We start from the raw sequence: 18,965 nt of genomic DNA on the forward strand, positions 1-18,965 counted from the left end.
AATATATTCTCACCAAGCATAAATTCTGCATCCCATCTTTGTTTTCCAAATTTTAAAACCTTACATTTTGCAACATTGAACTCACATCCCCATTTGCTTGCCCAATCACTCAATTTATTCAAGTCTTCTTGCAAGGCCACAACATCTTCACTACTCTTTATGGTTCGTCCCAACTTTGCATCAACTGCAAACAACTGAATATCTCCATCCAAATCTTCGCCAATATCATTAATATACAAGTTAAATAGTAATGGCCCTAAAACAGATCCCTGAGGCACTCCACTAGTGACTTTCCTTTTCCTGGATATTGCACCCCCATACACAACTTGTTGATACCTATCAGATAGCCAGTCTCCAATCCAATGCACTAATCTAATATCCAACCCCATCTGCTCTAGTTTGCCTGTCAACTTATCATGAGGTACTCTATCAAAAGCTTTTGCAAAATCCAAGTATATTACTGTGTATCCTTCTCCTCTGTCCAAGGAAGCAGTCACTTTATTGTAATAAGTAAGTAGATTACTAAAACACGACCTCCCTTTAGCAAATCCATGCTGTCCATCAAAGATTATACCATTGTTGTCAACCCAACTCTGGATCCTAGTTCTCACAAGCTTCTCCAACAACTTAACCACAACACCTGACACACAGATAGGCCTATAGTTTGATGCTTGAGTTCGATCACCTCCTTTATGAAGTGGCACAATCTTGCCCTCCTTCCACTTTTAGGGACTTGACCAAGTGCAAGACTCGTATTAAAAAAATATGTCAAGACAGGTGTCAACTCTCTGGCACATTCCTTCAGAATACGCGGTGATATATTATCAAGTCCCACAGCCTTATTTACATCTAGTTTACTCAACTCCCCAAACACCTCTTGCTCACTTACAGTCTGTCTCTCCTCCCCATCATCAACTGCTCTTAATCTCTCCATGAAGTCACATTCACAAGATTGAAAGATCTTTATGAACTGCTCATTAAGTATCTCCACCACACATTCTGCAACAGCTGTCTTTATACCATTTCCTCCAATCAATGTCATCCTTCCACAATCATTCTTTCTTTTGCTGGCTACATATCGAAAGAACTCCCTAGGATTATTTTTAGCTTCATTAGCTAACTGCTGTTCATACCTCTCTTTAGCTACTCTCACCAACCAAGTCACTCTCCTTGCCTGGTCTTTGTAGAACTCATGAAATTGGTTACTTCCACTTCTCTTATGCTGCCTCCACAATGCCCTTTTTCTCTGTATTGCATGCTTAATCTCTTTATTCATCCATCTCACACCTACCTTATTTAACCTTCTCACCCGTGGTATACATTTAGACATTGCATCCACTAAATATTTTTTGAAAATCCCCCAAGCTGCATTGATCTCTTTTCCAGCTAACTCCTCATTCCATGCTACACCTGCAAGCTGTCTCCTGAGCTCTTCATAATCACCCCCCTTGTAGTTCCACATATACCCTTTTTTCACAGGGGTCCTTGCACTGCTGGCAACCACCCAAGTAATCACCTCATGGTCACTTTCACCAATTGGTGGATGATTTGATACCTCATTGATAATTACATCCTCCGATGAGATGACCAAATCCAAGACCCTTAATCCTCTTGTGCCCTCTGTTACATACTGTCTGAGGTAGTTATCCCTCAAAAACTCAAGAAACTCATTTTCTTTACGTCCAGTTGCTATCTCTTCATTCCAGTCTATATTGCCATAATTAAAATCACCCATAATGATCACCCTTTTCTTATTTGCTTGGCTTATTTGACTATACATTTCACTATCACCACCATCCACATTACCAGGTCTATAACAACATCCCACCAAGTATTTGATTCTATTCACCTCTATCTCACACCATACTGCCTCAAGACCACTGGCCCCATTTCCCTCTTGCATCTCTACCTTGTATGGACATAACTCTTTCTCTATCATCAATAGCACTCCCCCCTCCCTTTTTACCCCTTCTATCCACGAAACACATCATACCTTTCCATCTCTATTCCTGTCAGGATGTCATCCTCATCTAACCATGTCTCACTTATTCCGACAATCTCTGGGTGCACAGATGCAATTAGTGCAACCATTTCATCCGCCTTGTTTCTTATACTTCTAGCATTGGTATACAAACACAACAACTTATTTCTGGATCTACAGCTAGTTCCACTGATACCACTCACTCGATGTGATCTCTCCATGCTGGACTGGGGCCATTTCCCTTTCTGCTTCTTCATTTTAGAACCCTTTGGAATTCCATCTGTTTCCTTTTGATCCCTGATCATCCCATTACTTTCCTGCCTACAAATGCTCTCACCTCCTCTTGGAGCATCCACCTTTCTCACGCTGTGTATCCCTGTCCACCCTGAGCCTCCCCATTTCCCTGCTCCTCTTGCACACCCATTCTCTCATTTTCTATACTCATACCACTCACTTCCCCACTCCTTCAATCTCTCCTGTCTTACTCTCCTGCTCTTCCACATCACTCCCCTCTCGATCTGATTCATTCTCTCTATTCACTTCTCCACTTTCCAGCAGCAGTCTCTCCAAGCGACTCACACCATAACCACTCAAATGCAGTCCATCGCTCCCATACAGCTCACTTCGTCCCTCAAACTCATTCCACACATTAACAAACTGTACTCCCATCTCCTCACACATTTCAGCCAGAATATCATTCATATTCCTTGCTCTCCACCTCATTTCACCACAATCATACCTAGGCAACACACTGACCACCCTTCCTGTCACACTATTCTCCTTTATCTTTTCAAGCAGTCTCCTGACATTCATTTTGACATGCTCTTTGTTCTCTCTCAAATCATTTCTGCCAATTAATACAATTAACTCTTTTGCTCGTTCCCGCCTCATATTCAATGCCTCAATCACTCTACTCATTTTACCGCCTGGAAAACATACCTTGTGCATTTTATCCTCTAGCACACCTTTAATAATGGAGTCGCCATACAACGCCACTCGCTCATCTTTTGTTAACTCTTTCATGCCATCATGATTTATTTTAATAGTTTTGACCTGAATTCTCTTAATTTCATTCCGCATCCATTTCATTTCTTGCTTCATCCAATCCAATTCACCTTCCGAACCTCGCGACACATTCACTCTATCATTAAATCTTTCTAACTTTCTAACTCTCGACCCCCTCTTCTCACTTTCCCTCTCATTCATCCTTCTTTGTTTCCGTACTTTCGGTCCAACATACGTCCAACTTTCACTATCATTCTTCTCACTTTCACTCTCACATATCTTTCTTTGTTTCCGTACTTTCGGACTAACATGCGTCCAACTTTCGCTATCATTCTTCTCACTTTTACTGTCATTCATCTTTCTTTGGTTCAGTACTTTCGTTCCAACATGCGTCCAACTTTCGCCATCAGTCATTCTTTTTTCGCTATCATTCATTCTTTCGATTTTTTTACTTGCGATTTCTGCATCACGCCATTTCTACTTTCATTCGTTCTCTCAATTTCGTTTCTTTCCGCCTCACTTTCGTCCCTTTTAACATCCGTTACGGTTGTCAAATCACTCTTTTTCTTTTTTCCTGATTTTTTAACATTTTTTCGCCTGTCTTTCTCACCATCCTTCTCTTTCACACATGCACTCGCGACACAATCGGTACTAGCACTTTCTGTCATCAACTTCATATTTGCATTCATCAATTCCTCGTTCAGGTCACATTTCGCACACACACCCTTCTTCCATCCGCACTAAACATCCACAAATCATTTATGTAATCGAAGGAATACATATAACAGACCTCACACTTAACGAACCGACTGAAATCCAAATTAAAATCATGGAATGACAATGACGCCGCCATTTTTTTTTTTTTCTCTGCAGGTTACTAGGTCTAATATTAACGTTTTCGTATTTAGTTTAAGCAAGAAAAAAAACCCCACACTAATAATATCGGTAGCGTACAACGTTTACAGCCGCCCTTACTTAAACAATCACGCAAATATACTTAATTATTCCTAGTAAAACTTATCTGAATCAGGAGCGCTTCAAAACACGTCCGTAGCGCTTGACCCACTAGCGCACTCTCCAGATGGATGAGTAATATCATTATGCATGAGCTGCCGAAGAAAAAATGATGTGGAGGGTATATAAAGAGAAAGGCGACCAGCAAACTCATGAATGGTACACGGCTCAGGCAAGAAAAGTGACCAGCATGGCAAGGAAGGCAAAATCAGATTATGAGAAGAATTTAGCCAAGCAGGCCAAAGGAAATCCCAAAGAGTTCTTTCATTATGTGGCAAGTAAGAAGAAGAATGACTATGGAAGATCAACCTTAATGAGTGATGATGGTCACGAGGAAATAGAAGTGGATAAAATAGTTGAGTTACTGAGTGATCACTTTGCAAGCATATATCTTCCTGGCAAGGTTACTGCTTTAACCTATGTCAATGTCACAGACACTAATGTGGGAACAGAAGTTGATGAATTAGAGGTTCTTAGATGGGATATCAGCTAGGGTTTTGCAAGAGCGTGCCAGTGAACTCACAAAGCCTCTGACTAGGCTTTGTGAGTTTACTGGTAGAGTTCCACTCCCTTGGAACTCTGGTAGAGTTCCAAGGGAGTGGAAAAAAGGGCAAAATAATTCCCTTACATAAGGGAGGTTCTAAGACTGCAGTAGCAAATTATAGACCAATCAGTATCTCAGGCATGGTGGTAAAAGTACTAGAAAAATTGGTAAAAAAGAGAATTCAAGAATGGATAGATAAAAATATGATACTGTATGAGTGTCAACATGGCTTTGTGAAGGGTTGGTCATGCCATAGTAATTTACTAACTTTTTATGAACAGAGTAACAGCTGAGGATTTTGCAAAGCCATTTGACAGAATACCACATGGAACTCTGTTACGCAAATTAAAACAAATATGGGATGGATACAATTAGTTAAGTGAATAAGAGGGTGGCTGCTGGGCAGATATCAAAAAGTGGTACATGGAGAACCAGAATCGAGGTGAAAACAGTTGATTAGTGGTATGCTGCAAGGTTCAGTGCTATGACTATTGCTGTTTAATTTGTACATGAATTATATAGGAAATAAACTGAAAGGAAATATTCAGTTGTTTGCTGATGATGCAAAATTAAGCAGAGTAATAGTTAATGAAGGCAATGTGGAGAGTTTGCAAGATGATTTAAATAGGCTGTCAGTATAGGCAAAAGAAAAGGGGTATCAGTTTAACGTGGAGAAATGCAAAGTTAAGCATTTTGGGATAAGGGATAAATCGATTACAAGCCATGTATCGCATTAATGGCACTGTACTCCAGGAAATAGATGAAGCTAGAGATTTAGGGGTGGTGGTAGACAGAGTGTTAACATTTATAGGACATATTGCTAAGGTAGCCCATAAAATTACTTGGCTATTGAAGAACACATTAACAAGTAGGGATAAGGAAGTTGTTATTCCTATAAGGCTTTGATGTGCCCACATCTGGATTACTTTGCTTAAGTGTGGTCTCCTAGGTTTCTTGGGAATGAGGAAGAAGTGGAGAGGATTCAGGGGCGAGTGAACAAGATAGTGAGTGGCCTGTGGAATGTTTCCTATAAGGATCAATTAAGGGTATGTGGGGATTGCAGAAATTGGTTGATAGGATATTTAAGCAACTTAAATGATAGAAACATTTAAGTTGCTTAAATGGTTTTATAGGATAGATGCAGAGGAAATGTTCAGCACTTGGCTAGAGGGACCAGAACAAGGGGGTCATCCCTGGAAGTTGAATAAAGGTGTGGCTAGTAAGGGGTGTGAGGACTAGATTTTTTGTTTGGAGAGTTGTGAATGAGTGGAATGGTTTGCCAGAATTGTGAGTGCTTTGTCTGTTAATGGATTCAAACAGAAGTATGACAGATTGTGTCTCCGGCAATGAGTCTTCGGACTCCATGGAGGTGCCCGAATAATAATAATAGTAGTGGTAATAATATTCTCATAGTAGTTTTGATGCTTTTACTTTTTCAATAGTTTCCTTGTGTTATATTCTCCTATTTCTTTTCTTATTCTCTTTTCAATTAGGTTCAGAGTTTCTTTTGCTAGTTTATGCTGTTTTTCTTTAGTTCTTTGTATCTTATTTAAGCTGTTTATTTATACAAATAATATCTTGGTTTAGAGTATTTAAATCTTTTTCTTCTTTCGCTACATTTGATTATTTTTCTATTCTGTTTAAGCATTTCATTTGTTATGAAATTATCTGTTTTCTTATAAGTTTTGTTCTTTCTACTCTTGTAGAGTAAAACACGATTAATTAATCCCTCGATGTTACTGCATATATCGAAATCACGTTAATAATATATAATAATCAATGGTAAAAATTACAATTCGTCTGTGATCGATTACTGTATTAATAATTTGTTTTATATGGTACTCTTTTAGGAAAGATAAAAAAGTAATGCAAACTAAATGTTGAATAAATGCTTTGTACCTACATTAGTTACTGCAATTTTTTATCAAAAAAAGTTATCAAGAGTTGTTTGAACAGTTTTATATATTCAGTATATATTCTACGATAACAAGCAAAATGACTCCCTAGACCTCGGCAATCAAACATTCTTCGATTAACATCTAGATCCATATCCATTACACGTCGCTTAAGCGATTCTAAATTGCAAAATATTCCATTCAGTTGTTTGATTGTTATCTCCTTTGGAAACCTCATCTTCACATTCCATTTGTTCGTTGTCTTCATATGCGTGCTGTTGTTCAATTTCAAGATTGTTGTCACTGAAATCTTTTGAATCCAATAATTCTTTAAATCTTCTGCATCAACACCATCAAAACCAAGGTTTTCACCAATTGCGACGATTTCTTCAACTACATTATTCACATTTTTGTAATAGATTTCATGGTTTGATATGAACACAGATGATTAAGAAAATAACTATTTATTAACTTAAAAGCTAATATTTCACTGGTATTATATCCAGCAACTGTGGACATCCGCCTCAGTGAACACAAAAAATATATCCGACACTTTTGCTATGGCAAGTCAGGTCTAGCAGACCATGCTTTGGATACCACTGCACACAGGATCAATTGGAAAGAAACAAAAGTAATGCACAGAAGCTTCTACAAGTCAGAGAGGTTGTTCCTGGAATCAACAGAAGCTTTAAAACATACTCCAAACCTTAACAAGTATGGCTGTATAAATCTACCAAAGATTTGGGAGACAGTCATCTTAAGACCAAATTAATATTTATTACTTTTATTTTATTTCATTTTTTCAAACTTTCTAAGACTATCATTTGGACTACTATTTCAAAACTTTGAATTATTTTTTAAACCTAGATGGTGCCATATTAGGACTTTAGTCTTGTGTTGCACTATGCAATTACTTTTACTAGCCCCACTGTTACACCAGATGTGGTTGTTTTGCATTTGTAACAAACTTTGTGTTGTGTGCTCTGAAGATGCTGGATATAATACCAGCGAAATATTAGCTTTTAAGTTAATAAATAGTTATTTTCTTAATCATCTGTGTTCATATCAAACCGTGAAATCTATTACAAAAATGTCTGACAAACACATAAGCCTATCCACGCGTACATTATTCACAGGATTTTGAAAACCACTTAAATCATTAGCACATTCTAGCAAAAGGTTTATCCAAACAGCTCTCATGCAGCTAGAAGACACTTGCTCCCACGAGTCACGAATGTTCTCAACTCCATGTTTAATGTTAAAATTTTTCTGAAATTCTTGAAGCATAATCACATTTTTTCCTGTTATTGTTTCTACGATATATCGCCAGAGGATAAGATGACTGAAACCGGGAATATTGAATATATAAGAAAAATCTGGTCAAACCATTTTAAGACTATCTTCCACCAAGGAAACAAAACTACAATGCCAACAATAGAAGAAAATAATGATCACCCAAAAATTTTACAAGAAGAAGTTAGATACGCAATAAAACAGATGAAAAACAATAAAGCACCAGGCATTGATACTATCCCTACTGAACTGTGGTCATATGGAGGGAGCATATCAATAGAATATTTAACAACCCTATTCAATAAAATACTACAAACAGGAGAGATCTCAGATGACTGGAGAACTGGAAAGATCATCCCAATATACAAGAAAGGAGACAAAAGAGACTGCAGAAATTACAGACCAATCAATTTACTCCTTCACACCTATAAAATATTCATAAGAATTATACAAAATAGATTAAAAAACACCTATGAAGAAATGATAGTCATAGAACAAGCTGGTTTCTGAGGAAACTATTCAACAATAGACCAAATTTTCACATTGCACCAACTAGCAGAGCTCAGCTGAGAAGACCATAAAGAACTATATTATTGTTTTCTGGACTTTAAACAAGCTTTCGATAACATCAACAGAGAAATCCTTCTTAAAATTCTACTAGAAAAAGCAATAGACAAATATATAATACAGTTTCTGATAAAATATTACTCTAAGACAAATGCAATAATTAAAAAGGACACACTCACAACAGAACCCATAGAGACCCAAAAAGGAGTAATGCAAGGATGCCCATTATCCCCATGCCTATTCAACATATATCTAGAAGTTGTAAAGAAGGCAATAGACAATGAGCCTGGAATCAATGTCAATGGTTTAAACATAAATAATATCAAATATGCAGATGATCTCGTCCTTCTTGCATGAACCCCAAATGAACTACAAAAGTTGATCAACAAGCTAAACGAAACCTGTAAAACATATGACATGACAATAAATATACAAAAGTGATGAAAATAGGGAGGAATGGAACTACCATCTCAGCCACCCTAAGCAGAGAACAAATAGAACAAGTAGACAACTTCATATACCTTGGATCAAAACTAACAGAAACAATAGATGAACTCAAAACAATAAAACACAGAATAGCGATAGGATGGACCACCATGGGAAAATTACAGAAAATCTGGAAAACAAACAAGATATCTAAGCAAGCCAAAATCAAATTATATGAAGCAATAATTATACCAACAGTCATCTATGGAGCAGAAGTGTGGACAGTTAAAAAAAGAGAGGAGAAAAAACTGCTGGCATTTGAAATGCTTAAGAAAAATAAATAGAACAAGTTGGACAGAAAAGAAAACAAACATCACAGTCAGACAAGAACTATTGTATAAAAATACAATAATAGAATAAATTAGAAAACAACAACTGAGATGGTTTGGACACACTGTACGCATGGACGCAGACAAACTTCCTAACGTCCTAATCAATACTTTTCCAACTGAAAAAAGAAGACCCGGAAGACTAAGAATTACCTGGCTGAAATTAATAAAGAACATCTCGGGATGCAGAACATATACGGAACTTTTTCGAACAGCAAGGAATAGAGAAGACTGGAAGATCCTGCTCAAGAGAAGACTCAACCCGTCTTAGACGGAAGAGAAGAAGAAGAAGAATTGTTTCTACTGCCTTCGAGAATGTCTTTTTAAGAAAATAGGCTTTGAAAGTTGCAATGCCGCCCGTGCCCATGGGTTGTAGCAATGATGTTGTATTTGGTGGAAAAAATAAAACTTTCACATTCTCACACAAATCATTAAGAGAATTTGGATGACGAGGTGCGTTATCTAAAAGCAAAACAGCTTTGAAAGCTAAGTTATTTCTCTTGAATAAGCTTCAACTGCTGGACAAAAATAAAACTTAAACCAATCTTTGAATAGGCTTTGGGTAACTCAAGCCTTCTGATTCACCCAACAAATTATTATAGGTAAAGAGTTCTCGTTACATCTTTTTAAAGCCCTTGGGTTCCGAGTTTGATAGACAAGCAGCGACTTCAATTTAAAATCTCCATTAGCATTCCCTCCAAGCATAACTGTTAAGTGATCTTTTGATACTTTATAGCCAGGTTGCGCTGCTTCTTTTTTGATATAAAAGTTCTAGATGTCAATTTTTTCCAATAGAGGCCAGTTTCATCTACATTGAAAATTTGGCGGTAATCGTAATCATTTTTTTCGATAATTTTCTGTGCAGCTCAGCAGAAAATGTAGATGCAGCATGTTCATCGGCACTTGCAGCTTCACTTATTATTTTCACATTCTTTAGTCTAGCCCTAGATTTAAAAATTTCAAGCCAGCCTTTGCTAGCTATGAATTTTGAATTATGTTCTTTTTTAGTCTCTTTATATCTTGAAAAGAGGCTTAGAGCTTTGGCTGTGATATTATAGGTACTTGAATTCTCTTTTGATTGCAGTCTTCTAGCAAATAATCAATAGAGCTTTCATTTCAACCATTACAGCACTTCGGTTACATGTGCATTGCATATGTAACCTTTACATTGCATATGCAAGGTAAAGTTGCATCTACATCTTGCAGATGTAGATGCAACTTTACCTTGCTCGCAATACTCATCAGCTTTGGATAAAATAGTCAATACTGTAGACTCGTTAAAACCAAATTTGTGTGCAATCTTACTTTTACTTTCACCATGTTTAAACATCTTTTAATGATATCAAGTTTTGTATCTAAGGTAATTACTTTCCTCCTCTTTTTTTTCACTAAATCCAATAAGAGCAATTTTCACCAATAAGAATAATCCCACAGTTGTGGGATTGCTCTTATTCTTTGACATGATTAATGGGCTGTAAAATTTATGAAGAACATAATTTGTAAATACAGCAGAACAACTGAAGCTTGTAATACACCCACTCTTAATACTTAATGGGAGGAATGACATCATCATGCTCACGACTTTCTTTCTCTCGGCCAGTAAATACTCCTCGAAGCTTGAATGCTTTTGCGCGGTAAATTTAAAGGTGCGTTGATTAAAACTCTTGTCGCATATATAAAGGGATTGTCACAATTACTTTCACTGTGTTAATCAAATCCCCATTAAGCAAGGGATACCTGTATTTATACTTATTCTTCCTCTTAGTATTCTACTGTTGCTTCCTGTATTGATTTTATTTAAGACATCTACATCTTTAATTATATTCATTCTGTTGGTTAGGATATAATCTATTTCATTTTTTGTTATATCGTTTGTTGATTTCCATGTCCATCTTTGTTGAAGTCTTTGCTTAAAAAAGGTCTTGGCTATTTTTAGCTGATTTTTCTTGCAAATTGGATTAATCTTTATCCACATTCATTCCTGTCTCCTAGTCCAAATTTTCCTGTTGAAAGTTCGTGTGCATTTGATTTTATTCCTATTTTTGAGTTTAAGTCAGCTATGATTAAGGTACGAGTTTTTTTCTTTGTTCATAAGGTCTTCTAGTTTTTTATAAAATTCTTCTATTTCACTGTCTTCATGGCTTGTTGTTGGTGCATATATTTGAATGATTTTAATTTTATATCTCGAGTTGATTTTCAGAATCAGTTGGGCCATTCTATCTGATATTCCTTGTGTACTATACTTATTATCTCTTGTATTCTTTGCTTGTGAATTAGAAAATCATCTCCGTTTATATTGTTTTCTGTGTTTCCGTAGGTAGAGCATATGCCCATTGCTTCTTATGTGCATGTTTTCCCCCTTTCCTTCTTACTTCACTGAGTCCAATGATGTCTCATTTAATTTCCTTTATTTCTTCTTCCAACTCTAGAAGGTTTGCTTCTTCTCTCATTGTTCTGATATTTTATGAGCATATGTACATGTCTCTGTTTTTTCTATTTTCTGATATTTTTGGAAGACTGTAGTCAAATTTTCACTTCTGGTCCTCTGCCAAAACCACAAGCACAGACAACTGGCTAGACCTGTTGGTATTTAATTTTGGCCACCTGTAACATGAGGTACGATGCCATTTATAGCTGCTCCTCTGGAATGCAGATGCATTTATTTATATTCTTATTTTTCGGCTCTGTATATAGAATGTAAACCTCCTATATGTGGAACCACTGAAATATACAAGAGTATTCTTCTTCTTCTTCTTTCACTATGCCTTATCCCATGTTAAATGGAGTCGGGCACCGATCTTTAACCTTCCGCTTCCAAGTTCTCCGATCCAGGGCGTCCTTCAGACTCCATCCTTTCTCCCTAAGATCCTCTGTCACCTTATCCCTCCACCTGAGCTTGGGCCTGCCTCTTTTCCTCCTTCCCTCCAACTCCATATACTCCACTCGTTTACCAACATACTCCTCACCCTTCCTCTCTACATGTCCAAACCACCTCAGCCTACTTTCTTGTATCTTCTTGCCAATTGGTCCCACCTTAACCGTCCCTCTGATGTAGTCATTCCTTATCCTGTATCTTCCATCTTCCTCTCCTGTGCCTTGGTTACAGGCCACGTCTCTGCACCATGGAGCATCGCCAGCCTCACCGCCATCTTATACAGCTTTCCTTTCCTCTTACAACTCACTCTCTTGTCGCACAAGACCCTGCTCATCTTCCTCCAATTCATCCAACCGCATGTTATTCGGTGCTGTATTTCCTCATCCAAGTCACAATTCCTCTCGACAACCGACCCAAGGTACTTGAATTTCTTCCCTGAAATTAGCCTTTCACCCTGGAGTCGTATGGCCATATCCTCGTCACTCCCCGTTGACATATATTCAGTCTTCACCCGGTTAATTCTCATGCCTCTCTCCTCCAATGCCTTTCTCCACTCTTCCAGGGTATTTTCAAGCTTCTCTCAGGATGATTCGCATAGAACAATGTCATCAGCAAACAGCATGCTCCATGCCGGCATCCTGTCATGCCGACACTAGACCTGACCTGAGTTTCTGTTCCCTCATACGTCTCCTTCACCAACCTCACGTACTTCTCCGACATCCCCTTCTTCCTCATACACCTCCATACCTCCTGCCTGGCCACTCTGTCGTATGCCTTTTCCAGGTCTATAAACACCATGTGCAGATCCACTTGCATCTCTCTACATTTCTCCATCAATTGCCTTAGCGCAAATATCGTATCCCATTGTCCCTCTTCCTGGCATAAATCCAAACTGCTCCTTACCAATTTTCGTTTCCTGCTGTATCCTTCCTTCAATTACTCTTTCCCATATCTTCAATGTGTGTGACATCAGCTTGATCCCTCTATAGTTGCCACAGTCTTGAACATCTCCTCTTCCTTTGTAGATTGGGACAAGAATACTTTTCCTCCATTCCTCTGGTATCTTTTCCTGTTGGGCTATTTTCCTCATCAGATCCCATAACATATCCACGCCCTCACTGTCCAAACTTTTCCACACTTCCCCAGGTATCTGGTCTGCCCCATTCTTCATTTTTCTTAGTACCCAATCCACTTCCTCTCTACTTATGTCTTGCACCGGTCTCTCGTTCGCTTCTCCACCCTCATACCTCTCTCTCGGATTCTCCTCATTTAGTAGTTTACAGAAATATTCTTTCCATCTTCCTCTGATTTTATTCTCCTCTTGTAATACTACTCCTGAGGCATCCTTTATCTGCTTGACTGATGTTATGTCTTTCGAGGCCTTATCTCTGGCTTTCGCTATTCTCAACAACTGAGCTTCACCACCGTTTCTCTCCAGTTATTCATAAACCTCATCAACTGCCCTCGCTTTCGTCATTGCCACAGCTCTCTTTGCATTTTTCTTTGCTAATCTATATGCCTCCTTGTCGGCTCTAGTTCCAGTCATGTCCCATTTTTTCTTTGCCTCTTTCTTTTCCTTGATCTCCAACTGCATCTCCTCATTCCACCCCCCATGCCTCCTTATCCTCAGGCGGTGCCTTAATATTAACATCTGTTAAGATTAATGCAATTTAAATGGACTATTATAATCTTAGATCAGAATAGAATATACATGCTTTTTTTATAACCTTTTAAAAAACAATCATTTAGTTCTATACATATTTGCAACTTACAGGATAATGCATAACCCAATGAATAATTTCACAACCTCCTTCCTTTTCTCTATCCACCACATCTAATCTTATAACAAGTTTATCCCACTGTTTTCTATATTCTGTGTCTGTCTATAAGATAAAAATAAAATTTTAAAAATTATATTAAAACTACAATGTAATCTTGACAAAATCTGGTTTTTGAGGAAACATATTTAATCTACATTTATGATAATTCAGGTAAAAAAAAAAATCTGAATAGAATTAAATAAATTCCAATAAGTAAAAAATATGAAAATGATAAATTATATTCTTGTTTCCATCCTTATTTTATCTAAGCACAAACAAACAAAAAGTTGGCATTTTCACAAGCAAGCTACTTGTACACAGAGAGCAGCCAACTATCTCCACAGGTTTCTTCCAATTATGAGACTTCAACAAACGATGAAATTTATTTGGGGAGTGATCCTTACCATAATGTATGGCATTATACATGTCTGAAAAGGAAGTGTGCTATGCATTATGAGATACAAAAAGCAACTTGATGTCAAGTGAATTGCTATCTATATAAAGCACAACTTCTGGGGTCCCTTTATATAGGACCTCTATTTATCTCTGAATGTTGATTTCAAAGTCTTATTATCTAAATTCTGAGATTATCTTCCTTGGAGACAATGCTTAAAATGCAAACTGGCTCCCTTTCTCTAACTTCAGAGTTCAAGCTGGGAGGCAAGCCAAATGATTTGCTAATACTCATGACCTAACAAAATCATTCACTTGCCAACAAGAATGTCAGATAATCCTCATAATACCTAAACACAATACAGCTCTCATTTCAAATACATTGTAGATATTTGCTCTCCTCTTGGAAACTCTGATTATTACCTTGTCCAGGATTCCTTTTCTAAAGCTCGATTTTTTTTTTTTTTTTCCCCCAGCAACTATAAGTCATGTTGATCTCTTTATCTCTGAATGTTGATTTCAAAGTCTTATTATCTAAATTGTGAGATTATCTTCCTTAGAGACACTGTTCAAAATGCAAACTGGCTGCCTTTCTCCAACTTCACAGTTCAAGCTGGAAAGAAAGCCAAATGAATTGCTAACATAAATCATTCACCTGATAACCAGAATATCAGATAATCCTCATAATATCTTGAGCCTTACCTTAAACAACTCTCATTCCAAATACACTGCGGATATTTGCTTTCCTCTTGGAAACTGATTATTACTTTGTTCAAGATTCCTTTTCTAAAGCTCGATTTTTTTTTTTCCCCCAGCAAATATGCCTTATATTCTATGGCAATCAAATGGTGCCAACTGGAATGATCTGAGGTGTTTCTATGCCTCTTTTCAGGTGATTATTGTTTCTGCTGTACTGATCCAAACACCTGCTCTGGCCAAATCACTGAACTAATCCTTAATGGAATGAGGCCTTCATTCCCCACTCTACTGCAAACAACCAATATAAGCTCTGGTTCACTAACAAAGATTTAGAAACTTCAGCTTCTCACTCACTATACTTCACAGTCTAAAACAAGGGTAAGAAAATCAAAACCAAACAGATTTCAGGATTAAATGCAAGGGTCAAAGCAAAAAACAAACAAACAAGAAGCTTACTTTCTACTCAAATGCCACTTATTTACTTCTTGGTCACTTACTAAAGCTGTTTAGTGTAACTTATGTCCTTCCTTCCTTGTTTCTATATCTCCCACATCTCAACTGTCACGTGTGACATTATTCAAAGACAAGGCAGACCGCTTTGCATCCATTAATTCCCCCAAATCTTGTACAGAAAATCAACAAAACCCTCTTATTATACCACGAACTGCTCACAACATGCCTCCTCTGATCTTTCATCAGGAAAATCCTCAATAGCCTTAATACTAAAAAATCTGATCCTGATAGTATCAGTCCAACTATGTTAAAAAAGTTATGCTCTAAAATTAACACCATATTGTTTGGATACTGAACGAATGAGGATGGGCTGGCAATTTGGGATTTAGCCGAACAAACTGTATTCTTATTGGTTAAACCAAATTAAAAAATGATAGTACAACATGACAAAATTTCATGCCGGCTGGGGCGTCACTAGGTAAACAAGGCCCCCGTTGTTTTCGCCAGGGAACCAGGGCGAACAGCGAAAAGTCAGCTACTAGAACAAATCTGAAAACGAACCCCAACTCAACATCACCAGAGTTAAAGATCGGTACTATCAACGTAAGAAACCTGAATGGCAAAGAAATGGAGCTAGCTGAGGAATTAGATAAGTACCAGATCGACATAATAGGGGTGACTGAAACAAAAAAGACCAAAACTGGTGAGATCTTTCTGAGCAATAAATACAAAATGTTATATTCAAGCAATAACAATCAAGGAAAAGAAGGAGTAGCCATAGTTTTCAACACAAAATACGAGGCTAATCTTCTTGAATGGCAGTCAGTCTCAAGTAGAGTAATGTGGGCACATATGAGAATGGGGAACTGGACAATGGAGACTTATTTGTGCCTATGGTCCCACAGAAGGTTCTACTAAGGTAGAAGCGAGAGGAATTTTTTGAGGCTTTAGAAAAAGCAACTGAAACAATGAATGTTTCAGTTGCTTTTTCTAAAGCCTTTTTCTATTGCTTTTTCTAAATTGAAACAATGAATGTATCCCCAGGTGGCGGATCGGGGAACAGCCTTCAGATATGGAGGCTAGCTGCGATATAAGCAGAGCAATCTGGCGAATAAGCAGCCATGGACCAACAGCGACTGAGCTATCAGGGCGTGGGGGAGCAGAAGTAGCAACTCTGTTTCACTTAAAACCTCACAAAGCCCAATGACAACTCGGTGACATGGCGAGTAGTGCCGCCATTAAATAAGCACCTGCTGGGGTCACTGCCCCTGACATTGGGAAGCAGCATTGTCAGTACTGACACAAGGTTGAAGCCAAATGATGACGGAAAAGCTTGTGATCAGAGATTTGCAGATGGCAATATGATTATATTGTGTACATCAGTAATACTGCAGAGCAGAAAGCAAATGGAGAAACTATTGCTCTACCTTATCTCCAGAACAACCACCATGGCGAGCAAACCCTTACAATTGGCCCCAAGTTCCCGGCGTCCCTTAAATGGGACAGGGGTGCGAAGAATCTCCGGGCTCAAAATGGTGTCCACTTTTAAAATTGCAACTTGGAATGTCAGAACTCTTTATGAAGCTGGCAAATTAAGAAATGCCACAAGAGAAATGAAGAGGCTGGGCATCTGGATTTTGGGAATTTGCGAGACAAGATGGCCAAGATCTGGAAAGTGTCAACAAGATAATATGACAATGTATTACTCTGGGAATGATGAGAACAAACATCGACATAGTGTAGCTGTAATAGTAGATGAAGAAATCAATAAATCAGTAATAAATTGGATTCCATTTTCTGAAAGGATAATGCTGTTACAACTTAAGGGAAACCCCGTTAACATAAATATCATCCAAGCTTATGCATCCACATCTGACAAAAGTGAAGAAGATGTTGAAGAGTTTTATGAACACCTAAAAGAGATTAAAAACCTAACAAAGAAACATGATATAAACATAGTGATGGGTGACTTCAATGCAAAAGTGGGAAGAGGGGGTGATGGAGAAATTGTTGGCGAACATGGCTTAGGCACCAGAAACGACAGAGGAGATCGCCTAGTTCAGTTCTGTCAGGAAGAAGATCTAACAATAGCAAATACCTGGTTTAAACTTCCACCCAGAAGACTGTACACTTGGAAATCACCTCAAGATATCCAACATAACATTGTCAGAAATCAAATTGATTATATACTGATAAATAAAAGATTCCACAGTAGTATAAAGAGGGCAAAGACTTATCCTGGAGCAGATATCTCATCAGATCACAATCCCATAGTTGCAGAAGTACGTCTTAGATTAAAATCAGCTAAAAAATCACAAAAGAAGAAAAAGAAAACTGATGTAGAAAAACTGAAAGACCCATATAAATAAAAGTGCCAAGACACAGCTTAACCTGCGATTACAACAGATTAACATAGAAGAAAATAAAAGTGTGGAATCTCTTTGGAATAGCTTAAAAAATGCCATCGTAACAACAAGTACTGAAGAAGTAGGTTATGTGAATAATATAAAACAACAAGAATGGATGACAGATGAGATTCTTTCTCTTATTGATACAAGAAGAATGTACAAAAACAAAGACCTTGCCAGGTATACAGAAACATATAACATCATCAAGAAAAAAATAAGCTGGCTGGGGCGTCGCCCGGTTAAACAAGGCCCTCGTTGCTTTTGCCAGGGAACCAGGGCGAACAGCGAAAAGTCAGCTACTGGAACAAATCTGAAAACAAACCCCAACTCAACATCACCAGAGTTAAAGATCGGTACTATCAACGTAAGAAGCCTGAATGGCAAAGAAATGTAGCTAGCTGAGGAATTAGATAAGTACCAGATCGACATAATAGGGATGACTGAAACAAAAAAGACCAAAACTGGTGAGATCTTTCTGAGCAATAAATACAAAATGTTATATTCAGGCAATGACAATCAACGAAAAGAAGGAGTAGCCATAGTATTCAACACAAAATACGAGGGTAATCTTCTTGAATGGCAGGCAGTCTCAAGTAGAGTAATGTGGGCAAATATGAGAATGGGGAACTGGACAATGAGACTTATTTGTGCCTATGGTCCCACAGAAGGTTCTACTAAGGTAGAAGTGGAGGAATTTTTTGAGGCTTTAGAAAAAGCAACTGACACAATGAAAAAGGAAAAGTTGGTCCTTGTTGGGGATCTAAATAGAAGAGTAGGAAATGATTGTCAGACATAGAAAAATATTTTTGGAAAATTTGGAGAAAAGAGCAAAGCTAATAATAATGGCAAATACCAGTTTGATTTCTGCCCGGGACATGGACTGGTTATTACTAACACCACGTTCCAACATAAAAATGTGCACAAATTCACATGGAGAGAAGAAGCAAGGAATAAGAAAAGTCTCATCGACTATGTTATTGTTGATAGTGATGTTTTCTCCCTGGTGCAGAACACCAGAGTGTACAGAGGATTTGAAATTGGAAGTGAACACTATTTAGTCTTGAGCAGGATAAAACTGAATTTCATATTGAAAAGAATAACATGTAAGAAAGTCTTAAAGCGAATAAAAGTTGAGCAGCTCTCAGATGTGAACTGTAGACTAAAATGCAGAAAGATTATTGAAAAGAAAATGTAAGAGTTCGA

At 37.7% G+C, this 18,965-nt stretch overlaps 1 protein-coding gene across 4 annotated transcripts in view; it reads right to left on the minus strand.

Moving 5' to 3' along the window:
* The window catches only part of LOC150099869 (stAR-related lipid transfer protein 7, mitochondrial-like), a 172,119-nt gene that overhangs the window by 90,092 nt on the left and 63,062 nt on the right, over nucleotides 1-18,965 (minus strand). For 3 of the 4 annotated variants that reach the window (XM_090403776.1, XM_090403773.1, XM_090403775.1), the window contains exon 4: nucleotides 13,762-13,872. The exons of the other annotated variant lie outside the window; for it this stretch is intronic. In XM_090403776.1, coding sequence (XP_090259902.1) covers nucleotides 13,762-13,872 — 111 coding nt within the window. The remainder of the gene's footprint in view (nucleotides 1-13,761; nucleotides 13,873-18,965) is intronic. 4 annotated transcript variants of the gene reach the window in all.

Source organism: Typopeltis vanoorti, chromosome 14 (assembly GCF_054136105.1).
Source record: "Typopeltis vanoorti isolate ZY-2024b chromosome 14, IOZ_Tvanoo_1.0, whole genome shotgun sequence".
Lineage (NCBI taxonomy): Eukaryota > Metazoa > Arthropoda > Arachnida > Uropygi > Thelyphonidae > Typopeltis > Typopeltis vanoorti.